We start from the raw sequence: 14,466 nt of genomic DNA, 5'->3' as shown, positions 1-14,466 counted from the left end.
GTGGATAAAGTGGATAGTGTGGATAAAGTGGATAGTGTGGATAAAGTGGATAGTGTGGATAAAGTGGCTAGTGTGGATAAAGTTGATAGTGTGGATAAAGTGGATAGTGTGGATAAAGTGGCTAGTGTGGATAAAGTGGATAGTGTGGATAAAGTGGGCAGTGTGGATAAAGTGGATAGTGTGGACAAAGTGGATAGTGTGGATAAAGTGGATAGTGTGGATAAAGTGGATAAAGTGGATGGTGTGGACAAAGTGGATAGTGTGGATAAAGTGGATAGTGTGGATAAAGTGGATAGTGTGGATAAAGTGGATAGTGTGGATAAAGTGGATAGTGTGGATAAAGTGGGCAGTGTGGATAAAGTGCCTCAAAGTGGATAAAGCCCCAAGCCCGTTTGTTCTTACCAAAGCTGTAAACACTCTCCAAAGCAATATGCCTTCTCTTTTAACAATCAATTTAAGTGTCGCGAAATACCTGATGACAGGCGGCAAGCAGTAGGTTCACCTATCTCCCTATCTAGGGTGGGAGAAAGGTAACAGATCTGGGCCTATACCTTAAAAAAAGTTAAGAGATAGTAAAGTTCATCAGCCAATAGGTATTGACCAGGGCCTATACCTTAAAAATAAGTTAAGAGATAGTAAGTTCATCAGCCAATCATTGACGGCCTTTCATTGACGTGCTGCGTAGTGTGGTACGTAGTGCACGTAATACCACTCGATTATAAGAAATATTATTTTATTAAATTATATTATACCTCCCTTAGGTGGTGTGGCGGCGGCGGCGGCCTGGTATAACCTGGCCAACCTGCAGCAGATGGAGATGGTGGCCCGCCTGCAGCAGCAAGCGGCGGGTGGCGGTGGCGGGGCCTTCCTGCACCCCCACCACCTGCTGGGCCTCGAGGTGTTACACCAGCAGCAGCAGGGTGCGTCTAGGGTGTTACACCAGCAGCAGCAGGGTGCGTCTAGGGTGTTACACTAGCAGCAGCAGCAGGGTGCGTCTAGGGTGTTACACCAGCAGCAGCAGCAGGGTGCGTCTAGGGTGTTACACCAGCAGCATGGTGCGTCTAGGGTGTTACACCAGCAGCAGCAGCAGGGTGCGTCTAGGGTGTTACACCAGCAGCAGCAGCAGCAGTATCACTTATTTGTATGAGTATACATAATGTGTTATTGTGTGTTTGTATGAACTAACATATTGTGTGTGTGTGCAGCAATGATGGCTGCTCAGCTCGCGCAGCAGCAGCAGCAAAGCAGTTCCAGCAGCAGCAGTAAGCCCAGCAGCAGCAGCGGCCGCAGCAGTAAACACAGCAGCAGGCAGAGCAGCAGCAGCAACTCTGCAGGTAACATTGATTATATATTATTTCTATATTTCTATATATTTCTTTATTAGTTTTATATGGCAGAACTTGTTGGTTTATACGCGTGCGATTAATGACCACACAACCAGACCGGCACTCGCATTGTGCTGAGGGAACCCACCAGCATTGTCTTCAAGCAGTGGCCCGACATCAACCGACCGAAGGTGGCTAGCCTCATCGTTGAACTAGTATAAGGTTGACCCATGGTTGAACTATATAAGGTTGACACATGGTTGCTCTAGTATAAGGTTGACCATGAGAAGCTCATTTTTGCGCATGTAGTTTGTTGTTCGCCCGTGACGTCACTGATCTCAGTGACGTCACATGCGAAAACCAATCACTGAAATGCGATCAAACCAGTCAACCAATCCGTCATGGGGGTGACGGGATTGTTTACGTTTCTCGATCTCAGTGACAGACGGAGTGACGCCCGTCTTGCAACAGACGGAGTGACGCCCGTCTTGCAACAGACGTCTTGCAGTGGCGCAGGACGTCTGTCTTGCAGGAGTGGCGACGGAGTGGTGCATGTCTTGCTACACTAGGCAAGCCTGAGCTGAGCTCAGGACAACCAAAGAGACATCGGAGCGTACGAGTGTTCCCGGCAAGACTATGTCAGGAATCCCTTCGTTGAAGGCAGATACACTTGCATTGGCAGGAAAAATTACGACTCCGCATTCCTTATTAGTTTAAAAGTACAAAAAAATATGAAAATTAAATTTTTGCACCGGAACATACACATTTTATAGGTATTTATTGAATAATAATCCTTTTTTGTTCGCGAAGTTGGCCATTTTTTGCTTGCTCACCGTGTCGGACGAATTTAAACAACACGGACACCGGGTTATTCCCGACCCGGAAGATTCTGATAGTGAGGCATGTGCGGCTGCGTCCGGGGCTGCATTAACTTCAAGAAGACTCAACCCTAACTCGTCAATATTCCCTACTGATCTCCTGGGTGTCATTAGCTCCTTGATCCCCTTAAGACGACCTGACGGTTCATTGGACTTCTTCCCCGACTGTGGAGATTTCTAAGAAGGCACTCGCCAGAAGCATTTTATTTCAATTTTATTTCATTACACAACAAGCTGGACAAGCAGCGCCTTCTCCCTCGTTGCCATGTCCAACCCATTCGTCGACTGCAACGTCCAACATGGCGATCTTCAATGAAGAAGTCCCGAGTCTCGACTACCATCCCCGACTATGTGTGGCAAGAAATGTTCCCTGCTACTTAACTCCTGCTAGGAACCTGAGGGAGATCGCCCGGGTCAACTGCAAAAGAGATAAAGTCAAGCTATATGCTCCAGGAACTCTGGGACCTATCATTGGTCTGGGAAGTACCCGATAGTTTCCATCATAGGGACATTTCATCATTGACGCAATCATTGGAACATTTCATCATTTAATAATTTAACCTAAACTAACATAACCCCCGTCTACTTGTGTTTGCATAATGCACTTAATGCAAAGATGAAATTATGTTATGAATTGCTATAGTGATGAAAAGTCCCACTGATGAACCGCTATGGTGGCACTTTATGAAAACATGAAATTATATGATGAATTGTTATTACGAAGAAAATTCCTAATGATTGACTGCTATAGTGATGAAACGCCTCATAAGATCAGGAGTCCGGCTACCGTCCCGATGACACACACATTAACTTAACGAACAACGGCCGATTTGTAACCCTCGCGCCTCCATGTCCTGACCGCTGAACCGCACGATGAGCACGTTCAGACAACGTCTTTTTTTCTAGTCCATAATTAGAGGAAGAACACACCACTGTAGGCGTACATGATCTGTCTCTTATACACATCTAGATGTGTATAAGAGACAGNGTTACTGGACCACATGTAGCATGTCTCTAAGTTGTTGTGTTGCCCTCAGGCGGCTCCTCCAGAGGCTCCAACGTCGCCAGCAGCGCCCCCAGCAGCAGCCTGGGGTCTTCCCGGGACTTGTTCTACGGGGAGCGCGGCCCCCCCACCAGCAACAGTGGTAACAGGTGAGCCTTATTACCCTCCTGTTGCCCCCCTGTTGCCCCCCCTGTTGCCCCCCGGTTGCCCCCTGTTGACACACTCATGCCCGCAGGGACTACCGCTCCGAGTACGCCGCCCTGGCGCGGGAGTACGCGGCCGTGAGCAGCGCCTCGTCCCCCAGCAGGAGGCAGCAGGAGCTCGAGCTGGGGCGTCTCATGGCCGCTGCTGCTGCTGCAGGTGCTGCAGGCCCCCAGCAGCAGCAGCAGCACGCAGCTGCTGCGAGAGCTGCTGCAGCAGCTGCGTACTTCGGGTGGGTGACCGTTATTCCTGAGGTCGTGGCCGGTATTCCTGAGGTCGTGGCCGTTGTTGCTGAGGCCGTGGTCGTTGTTGTTGTAGTTGCCAGTCATGGTAGTGGTGACTGGCTTGTGGCGTGGTAGGTTGAGGGACCAGTTCGAAAAGTCGCTTAGAAATAAGTCGGGAAGGAAAGTTGCTAAAGTTCGAACTAATGACCAGCGCCTATACTTTCAAAACTCGCTAAGTGAACGTAAATACTTACGCTCTATTTTCTTCTCTATGATTGCTGGATTTTGCTTGAAGGTTGTCAACGATTGGCTCATGAACTTACGATCTCTTAACTTTTTTGAAAGTATAGGCCCAGTTCGAAATTCGTGGCGTGATTCGGGCCGTTCAACTTGAGCACCCTTGTTACCAGGACGAACTGGGCCGGCAATGACCAACTCAAGTCGCACTGGCTGTGCAGAGACCTGTCGTTTTCTCGTTGGCCTGTGCGAATGTTCTGATATCTTGGATGATTTATGCCGGTCTGATCACTGCGTCTGCCTGATTTTTGTTCTAATATCTTGGATGATTTATGCCGGTCTGATCAGACCGGCATAAATCTTTATGCCTGATTTTTGCCTTGAGCGGCGCTTGTGCGACCGTAGGGGCAGGCATGTTCACGAGTGGCTATTTCTGAGAAGGCAACCGCCTGGACCATTTATTGCATTACTCAACAACCTGGATTAGTCAGGTACTCGTTTATTAGCCAGGTCTAGATGACTGCTGAATGATTGGATGGATGACTGATGATTGGACGGAGGGCTGATGATTGGAGGGATGGCTGATGATTGAATGGAGAGCTGATGATTGGACGGATGGCTGATGATTGGACGGAGGGCGGATGATTGGACGGAGGGCGGATGATTGGACGGAGGACGGATGATTGGGCGGAGGGCTGATGATTGGACGGAGGGCGGATGATTGGACGGAGGACGGATGATTGGACGGAGGGCGGATGATTGGACGGAGGGCGGATGATTGGACGGAGGTTACGCGGCCGTGAGCAGCGCCTCGTCCCCCAGCAGGAGGCAGCAGGAGCTCGAGCTGGGGCGTCTCATGGCCGCTGCTGCTGCTGCAGGTGCTGCGGGCCCCCAGCAGCAGCAGCAGCACGCAGCTGCGGCTAGAGCTGCTGCGGCTGCTGCGTACTTCGGGTGGGTGGCCGTTATTCCTGAGGCCGTGGCCGTTATCACTGAGGCCGTGGCCGTTATTCCTGAGGTCGTGGCCGTTATTCCTGAGGCCGTAGCCGTTGTTGTAGTTGCCAGTCCTGGTAGTGGTCACTAGGTTGTCAGGTGTGGTAGGTTGAGGGACCAGTTCGAAAGTCGCTTAGAAGAAGGTCGGTAAGGAAAGTCGCTAAAGTTCGAACTAATGACCAGTTCGAAATTCGTGCCGTGATTCGGGCCGTTCAATTTAAGCATCTTTGCCACCAGGGCGAACTTGGCCGGCAATGATGAACTCAAGTCGCACTGGCGCGGGCAGAACCTAGAGCTCAGTCCTTTTCTCAGACCTCAGTCCTTTTCTCAGACCTCAGTCCTTTTCTCAGACCTCAGTCCTTTTCTCAGACCTCAGACCTTTTCTCGCGGGCATGTGCGAATGTTCTGATATGTTAGATGATTTATGTCGGTCTGATCACTGCGTCTGCCTGATTTTTTGCCTTGGGGCGGCGCTTGTGCGACCGTTGGTGCAGGCATGTTCACGAGTGACTGACCTTGACCTGGTGACCTTATGATGAGTTAAGGACTTCCTAGTCCCCGGTCACGCTGATATTATGTTATCGTTGGACGTGTTCCGTATATTTACCCTCCTTTGGGCACGCTGATGCAAGATGCTGTTGCTTGTCACTTGCTGATGGTAGTTTCCATTACTGGCTCCCTGACTGCGGCGATTTCTGAGAGGGCAACCGCCTGAACCATTTTATTGCAGTACTCGACAAAATGTACAAGCCAGGTTATTGATGGTACGGCCTCGACAACACAGCTATACATGATTGCTGGTTGATTGATTGGATGAATGACCAATGATTGGATTCAGCGGTCATGGGGGGCTGATGATTGGATGGAGGGCGGATGATTGGATGAATGACCTATGATTGGACGGTGTTGTGTTGCAGGGGGGCGGGCCTGGACGGCGGGGGGCGGCTGGCTGTGAGCAGCGCCGCGTCGTCCCTCCCCTACGGCATCGCCCACATCATGGGCGACACCACCACCACCACCGCCCCCAGGTACCATCACCACCATAAGTTAATGGTACCACCAATGGTAGTTAATGGTACCACCAATGGTAGTTAATGGTACAATCAATGGTACACTGTTAGAAAAATTACCGTTAACGGTATTACCTGCGTTTCAGTGGCCGGTCGGCACGTGAAAAGAAACACGTTGTCACCGTTTTTATTCTAATTTAACACTAGAAATCCGTAAAACATCTGATAAAAATGGCGAAACTGTTTATTTTCACGGGGCGACCGGCCACTAGAATGCCAGTGGGACCGTTTTTTCACCGTTTTTCTAACAGTGTAGCTAATGGTTTAAGGCTGGTAGTCAGTGTGCGAGTCCGAAAGCGCGGGACACGCGATAACGTAGTGGAACCATTGTTTTGGGGCCATTCGCCATTCTTTCAAAACCAAAAAAGTGAACGTAAGTACTAAGGGTACGCACACAGTGAAAGCAGGTTTGCCCGCGCGGGCAACCTGCTCCAACCTGCCACAAGAATGAACATAGGATAATAATGTCAGTGTTCACAGTGAAAACCTGTACGAATAGGCCTCTGTATTCTATGGTTTCAGGCGCCAGCCTGAGCGGGTAACCAGCACGCTGGCAACCTGCTTTCACTGTGTGCGTACCCCAACGCTCTATTTTCTTGTCTGTGGTTGCTGGATTTTGCTTGAAAGTCCGTCAATGATTGGCAATGATTGGCCTATGTAATATGATATCTGAGCCAGTACCCATCTTGGGGCTACGGCCGGCTTTCAAGTGTCATATTTGTATATTTGTGAATGTAACTATTTTTGTTACTCTACAGCTATTGTAAATAAATAGCTGAGTAAGCATGACAAAATTTATATCTATATTTCATTTACGAACGGAGTTATAATGACTATACGTAGTGATAGATTCCCATAGGGATCCTTGAGGGCACATAGTTCTCGACGAGAGCCTTAATAGTGAATGTTTTAATGGTGAATGGTTGATAGTTAAATGGTATTATATTTACAGCAAACACGCGCCCAGCAGCAGCACGAGCAGCACCAGCAGCAGCAGCGGTCGCGATGCTGCTGCCTCAGCACTATTGCTGCAGCAACAGCAGCAGCAACAGCTGCTCGTTGCTGCTGCTGCAGCGTCCAACCCTGCAGCACTTGCCTTCCACCACCAGCAGCAGCAGCTGCAGCACCTGCAGCACTTGCAGCAGCTGCACCATCTGCAGCAGCTGCAGAAGTCTGCCTCTCTTACCGGACGACACAAGGCAGAGGTGACTTGGATGATGGATGTTTGTCATCCATTGGATAATAGAGACTTATCATCCATTGGATGATAGATGCTACATGACAGCAGCGTAGGATGACAGCAGCGTAGGATGACAGCAGCATAGGATGACAGCAGCGTAGGATCGTAGGATGACAGCAGCGTAGGATGACAGCAGCGTAGGATGACGGCAGCGTAGGATGACAGCAGCGTAGGATGACAGCAGCGTAGGATGACAGCAGCGTAGGATAATAGCTGCATATGACAATGGCAGTGACCAATATAGCATATAAGTAACCTATAATAAAGTATGCTGATATCATCATATAGAAAACAATAATTTAATGATAGTTTCCACCTCCCCTACAACCATCCCAACCCACGTTTTATTTTTACCCTTATTTTTATCTCATTTCTCTTGCTTAAGTAATTCATAAAACAATGCATTTGCCTTCTTTAACTCAGCCTGATGAGATTACAATAGTTATTGTGACATTCAAGACTTGAACAAGGCTGAGACAATGAGTCATTTCGTGCCAGTTTTCTTCAACTTGGATATTTGTAATGGTTGAAGAAAGTAATAGTTGAATGGCTAAAAGTTTAGGCTGTGGGTGTAACACCCTAACCATTGCGTGAGGCATAGTGTTTTTTGTACACATTTATTTACAAACTTGTTTATGTTGGTATCTTTGAGTTTTTGTGTGAAATTTTGTTCTAATTTTATTTTTGTTTTCTCTCCCTCCCTCCACGTCCAATTCCACTCCAACCACTAAAATTTTCTTGCCGACTTTTTCCCATTTGTGTTTCTCTAAATTTCCTTCAATGTTACCGGTTGTTCTTTCCTTTATGACGTCCATGCTTTATTTCATATTTTCTTCACTCTTTTCATCCTTCTAAATCTAAATCCATACTTGGACATTATTTCGAATGGACATGACGGTGGAGAACCACAGAGATCCGCTCAGAGATCAGTTCAATCAGGAACACCGCCCACCAGCTCCTCCTACTCCACAAGCTCCTCCCACTCCAGTTCCTCCCACTCCACAAGCTCCTCCCACTCCAGTTCCTCCCACTCGACAAGCTCCTCCCTCTCGTCCCGCTCCTCCCACTCCTCATCCATATCCAAAGCTATGCGCAATAAGGAGCTGGAAATCATCCCAATTTCACCCCATGTCAACCACCAGCAAGCCACGTCATCCTCGTCCTCATCCACCTCGTCAAGTACTCCCACCTCGTCCTCTGTCTCCGCCCTGGGGGGCGGGGCCACCAGCTCCCACAACTCATTATTGGGCGGGACTAATGCTCTTGGAGGTGGAGCTAACGTCCTTGGGGGAGGAGCTAACTCCCTCGGAGGAGGAGCCAACTCTCAAATGGGCGGGGCTAACTCCCATGGAGGTGGAGCGTCTAGCGGGGCAGGCGGGGCCTCAAGCGCCGCCTCCATCCAGGCCCTCCTTGGAGGGAGCGGAGGGGCGGGGCCCCTCAGGGACCTGCACGAGTCTCTGTTGTCGGCCCGGCTGGTCCTTGAGGCCTCGGGCCTGGACTCCGATACGGGCGGGGCCCGGGGGAACCCAGGGCGGGACGACGGGCCCCTCAACCTCAGCCTGAAGGCGGGCCTCGCCGCGGCCGCCGCCCAACGAGGTACTGAAAATAAAATATTTTGAAAGCGGAAATAAATGAATTTAATAATTGAAACATGTGAATATTTAATCAATGTATCATTACAGTCTCAACCAAACGAATATCTCGGTAACAGTAATATAGGTATCAATATATAATGTGAAAATATTAAAGATATCAATCTAAATAAAATATATTTTAATGATCTTGATCAATATATCTCGATTAAGTATATATTTCGTTGTTTATAAGTGATATAAACGATTCATTGTTACATGGAGATATACTGTTATACAACAGTATAACAGAAAAAGGTTACAATATTACAGCAACATTACATTACAGCAGTATAACATTACAGCAGTATAACAGCACAACAGTACAACAGTATAACAGTTCAAGTTTACAACATTCCGGCAGTGTAACAGTGTAACTATATAGCAGTATAACAGTATAGCAGTACAGCAGCGCAACAGTATAACAGTATAACACTTTTTAATACGGAAATAAATGAATTTAATATTTAGAATATATGAATATATAATCAAAGTATCACTACAATCTCAATCAAACGAATATCTCGGTAACAGTAATATAGGTATCAATATATAATGTGAAAATATTAAAGATATCAATCTAAATAAAATATATTTTAATGAAATTAATCAGTATATCTCGATAAAGTATATATTTCGTTGTTTATAATTGATATCAACGATTCATTGCTATGACACTACAACAGTACAACAGTATAATAGTACAACAGCCCAACATTACAGCAGTATAACAGCACAGCAGTATAACAGTATAACACCCTCCCCCCAGACAAGCGGTCGCTGGACGCCGCCCTGCGCAGCGCAGGTCTCCTGCAGTCCCTCCAGCAGCGTGACAACCGCGACGTTATCGCCTCCGTACGTTGTCTTATCTTGCGTTATGTTATGTTATGTTATATCACCCTCACGTTGTGTTACGTTATGTTATGTCGTCATTACGTTGCCTTACCATATGTTACGTTATGTTTTACCTTCCTTACGTTATGTTATATCGTCCTTACGTTACGCGATGTGTTAGGTTGCCTCCCCTTATGTTACGTCACCTTGCGTTACGTCGTGTTTGGTTCCGCCACGTTAGATTATGTTATGTTACCCTACGTTAGATAGCTACGTATACGTCGCGTTACGTGATATGTTACGGTAGCGTCACTGTAGCGCTTGGAAGCCATGAAGGCTTCCTTTGGGTACCAACCCAAAGTGAACGACCCTAAACTTTGATACTTGGGAACTTCCCTAAACTACCTCAGCCCTAACAAAATTCGGGGTATGCTTCAGTCTCTGCCCCAGAGTTGCTATGTTCGCGTTAGAGTTATTCTGGGTTATTCTGGCCACCTGATCGCAATCAGCGACTAGTCAGAACCTCCTTGCCGACTTTATGGTCTCCTGAGAGTAGGGCAAGAGTTGGCAGAATCCCCTCAGTCCCCTCACCAGGCTCTGGTAGCTGTCTGATTCGGGGACCGGAATGTAGACCAAAAAGCGGACATAGAGAAGCTGATTTACCTTCGGTCCGAGTCCTAGGCGGTTCCTTATTCAGGGTCGCCACCAACTAAAAATTGTGATAGGGAGGGTACTTCCCTGAAAAAATTCGGGGACCGCCTGGGGTTCGACCGAATAGTTGTTACACTCGGCGCAGAGTCATTATGGGTCTGCTTGGCCGTCCGACCGTAATCAGTTTCTGGCCAGAATCTCCTATCCGACTATATAGTCGCCTGAGAGTATGAGAACCCTAACAAAATTTAGAGTCGCCCCAGCTTCTGGTAATCCAAATCAGAAGCTGACGAGTCGGTAAATTTTCACGGGGAAGAGTGGGCCGAGTCATACCGAGCTAGCCAGCTGCCCAGACGCCGCCCCTCGCACCCTCAGCAGAAGCTGACATGAGAAGCTGATTTGCGTGCTCCCCGAGTCCTGGGCGGCCCTAATGCAGGGTCGCCACCTACTCAAAATTTTGATAGGGTTGTTGCCTGTGGGGAAGTTACGGAATTAAGGTTATGTTACATCTGGTGCTTGAGTGTCACCTGATGCAGCTGATGTGTTGCAGATGCAGGAGGCGCTGCAGCGGCAGCTGTACGCAGCTGATGAGAAGAAGCGCGAGGAAAAGAAGAAGAGGGTGCGTCGAGAAGTAGGCACCTACTTTACTACTTGTAGCTGCTACCTTACTACTTGTAGCAGGCACCCACCTTACTACTTGTAGCAGGCACCTACCTTACTACTTGTAGCAGGCACCTACCTTACTAATAAGCTATAACATAGATCGTATCTTTGTGTTACAATTCATTTTCCAATTAACAAGTTGTATTATATATTATATTATGGAAAGCGCTTACTGGTCCTGAGGCTTACATTATATGTTCCACGTTATAAGTAAATTTTTTTATTGTTAAAAATAACAAAGATATATTATTCATACGTTACAAGTTATAAAATAATGTACAACATTTGTTTTACCCGCTCAGATGGAGGAAGCCCAGGAGCGGTCGAGGGCTCTAGGGCGCGGGTCGTGCAAGCCCAAGAAGAACACGGTGGCCTCCCTGCTGGAGCACTGTAGGGCTGCGGGCATCAAGCCCACTCTGCCCCTGCCGCCCTCTCTCCAGTCCACTCTGTCGGGGGGCGCCAGTGCAGCCCTTGGGGCTCTCGCTGGGTCTCTTTCGACTAGTCCTGGGGCCCTTGGGTCCTTATCAGGTCCCGGGACTGGCGGGGCTCTTGGGTCCTTATCGAGTCCTGGGACCGGCGGGGCCCTTGGCTCCTTATCAAGTCCTGGGTCTGGCAGCGCCCTTGGGACCTTAACAAGTCCTGGGGCTAGTGGTCTAGGGTCACTATCCACTAGTGGACTAGGCGGCCTGACTAGTATAGCGACTAGTTCAGCCGCGGCCGCCCTTGCTAGTTTAGGCAGCTCGCTGTCCCTCTGCTCTAGCGCCTCCGACACCCGACTAGGACACACCACTAGTCCCGCCCTCCCTAGTACTGCTAGTTCATCACACCACCTAGCGGGACTAGCCTCACTAGCTGCTGGAAACTCAACTAATCATCCGCTACCATCAACAATTCATCCACTATCATCGGGTCATCCTCTATCTTCCTTGTCTGTCCTCTCCAGCAGCAGTGACGCCGCAGCCTCTCAGGCACTGCCTGCCTCACTGCATTCACTGCCTCATGGCCTCACTGCCACGCCTCTTGCGCCTCACCACAAGAGTAGCAACAGTAGCAACAACAGCAGCAGGTCACAGACACCTACCACTAGTAGCAGTACCTCTAGTGGCAGTACCACTGCCATTTCTTCGTCTCCTAGTGTACTATCGATAACGGCTTTGGTTGGTAGTAACCATAACACTAAAGGCGCCACCACTACTGGACTATCTACCACATCATCTACCTCTACTACTTCTACCACTACCACTTCATCATCTACCAGCAGTTTACTATCGAACTTCTCCGTGGCTCCTAGTCTCAGCATCACTAGTTTGTGTGACCTAACTACGTCTCCCTTGACTTTACCCACTTCTTTGACCCACTTGCCCACTTCTTTGACCCACTTGCCCACTTCTTTGACCCACTTGCCCACTCCTGGAGCCCACGTTCCCAGTTCTACAGCCCACGGGCCCACTCCAGGAGCCCTCATGCCCAGTTCAGACTCGGACCCGTCCATCGTGCCCACCGCGGCCCACCAGGAGAAAGCGGGCACCCCGAAGGATGTCGAGGTATATATATGGATATTTATTTATTAGTGATGTATATGTATTATTATTATACATATTTATTATTATCATATATTTATAATATATATATATTTTTTTATATATTAAGTCAATTGAATTAATTATATGTTTATTTGAAATTAATAATATTTTTGAAAATGTGTATTTTTTTATTTTTTATTTTATATATTGGTAATATAGAAAATTTGAATAATAAATTAAATAAAGAATTTATTATNCAGGATGTGCTGGCAGGACTCAAGCGTCATCCGATGGTGACATCCACCAGCACCGACGGCCGCCTCCTCACAACCATCCGTCTCACAACCTCAGACTCACCATCCACCGACTCATCCACCACCACCATTACATCAACCACCACCATTACATCCACCAAGGATGCATCCATTGATGCATCCAACCTCGCAATGTTAATGTCCACGGCAGCAGCCAGCAGCAACAACATCCACCATAAACTGTCGTCATCCATCATGGATAACAGCGACAGTGAAGACAGTGACTTGTCATCCATGGATGATGATGGACAGGCAGGAGCCATCATGCCTCATCCGTGGATTACGGAGAGAAATGCTGATAACACTAATTGTGAGTTGGATGATGGCACATTTAGCATCAATTAACACCATCTTTAAAGNGTTCTTGTGAGGTGGATGAAGGTTCTTGTGAGGTGGATGAAGGTTCTTGTGAGGTGGATGAAGGTTTTTGTGAGGTGGATGAAGGTTCTTGTGAGGTGGATGATGGTTCTTGTGAGTTGGATGATGGTTCTTGTGAGTTGGATGATGGTTCTTGTGAGGTGGATGATGGTTCTTGTGAGGTGGATGAAGGCAAATTTGGCATCAATTAACACCATCTTTAAATTACCTAACATTATATAACAGCACCACCCGCCAAACCAGGCTGCAAGATGCTTACAAAGGAGCATTATTGCTGCAGTATTTAGCAACAAATTAACATTATTACCCATTCACTATCATAACATACATTAATATTAGGTAAATAACAATAATTAACGATTAATAGATAAATTACCACCCGACAGCACCCCCCGCCAAGCGGCGGCGCAAGATGGTGACGGACGAGTCTCAGCTGCGGGTGCCCCTGACGCTGGGGTGGCGGCGGGAGACGAGCATTCGCTGCATCAGCAACAGCGGCGTCAGGGGCGAGGTCGTCTACTACGCTCCTTGTGGCAAGACCGTGCGTCAGTACCCAGACATCATCAGGGTACGTTGTAAGACCGTGCGTCAGTACCCCGACATCATCAGGGTACGTTGTAAGACCGTGCGGCAGTACCCAGACATCATCAGGGTACGTTGTAAGACCGTGCGACCCAGACATCATCAGGGTACGTTGTAAGACCGTGCGTCAGTACCCAGACATCATCAGGGTACGTTGTAAGACCGTGCGTCAGTACCCAGACATCATCAGGGTACGTTGTATAATATAATAATGTACTAAAATATAGTATAATATGCTAATATACCAAATGCCCGCACTCTGAACGGGGTTCAAAGCTGGCTGTATTACATCAGGTTTGGAATGCTGCTCCGATATCATTAGGGTACGTTCTTTGATATAATAATATATATAGCCTACGCACTGTGCCCACTGTGAACGGGGTACAAAGCTGGCTGCAATACTCCAGAATGGGAATGCTGTTCTGCTCTGACATCATTAGGGTACATTGTGGGGTCTACTGCGCCCCCTGTGGCAAGACCGTGCGCCAGTACCCGTACATCATCAGGGTACGTTGTATAATATATTATTATATGGCCTACGCATTGTGCCCACTGTAAATGGGCTCCAAAGCTGGCTGCAGTACTCCAGAATGTGAATGCTACCACCGCTACCACTAACCTCCCCACCCCCCCTACAGTACCTGGAGCGGAACAACATCACTGAGGTGACGCGGGACCACTTCAGCTTCAGCAGCAAGCTGGTGGTGGGGGAGTACCACGAC

General features: G+C 48.1%; 1 protein-coding gene across 1 annotated transcript; it reads left to right on the top strand.

The window, feature by feature from the left end:
• Positions 1 to 2,502: 2,502 nt before the first annotated feature.
• Positions 2,503 to 14,456, top strand: LOC108675935 (mucin-19; the record flags this gene model as incomplete). The annotated part of the gene is made up of 13 exons (XM_047881091.1): positions 2,503 to 2,686; positions 3,241 to 3,355; positions 3,442 to 3,513; positions 4,694 to 4,819; positions 5,776 to 5,886; positions 6,881 to 7,133; positions 8,311 to 8,764; positions 9,569 to 9,654; positions 10,835 to 10,915; positions 11,250 to 12,491; positions 12,731 to 13,094; positions 13,549 to 13,730; positions 14,383 to 14,456. Coding segments are annotated over exons 1-13 (3,344 nt in total), but the record flags the coding sequence as incomplete, so codon positions are not given.
• Between the last annotated feature and the right edge of the window lie 10 nt (positions 14,457 to 14,466).

This window comes from Hyalella azteca, unplaced genomic scaffold (assembly GCF_000764305.2).
Source record: "Hyalella azteca isolate HAZT.00-mixed unplaced genomic scaffold, Hazt_2.0.2 contig7028, whole genome shotgun sequence".
In the NCBI taxonomy this organism is placed as follows: Eukaryota; Metazoa; Arthropoda; class Malacostraca; order Amphipoda; family Hyalellidae; genus Hyalella; species Hyalella azteca.
This window is presented reverse-complemented; position numbering and strand designations above follow the sequence as displayed.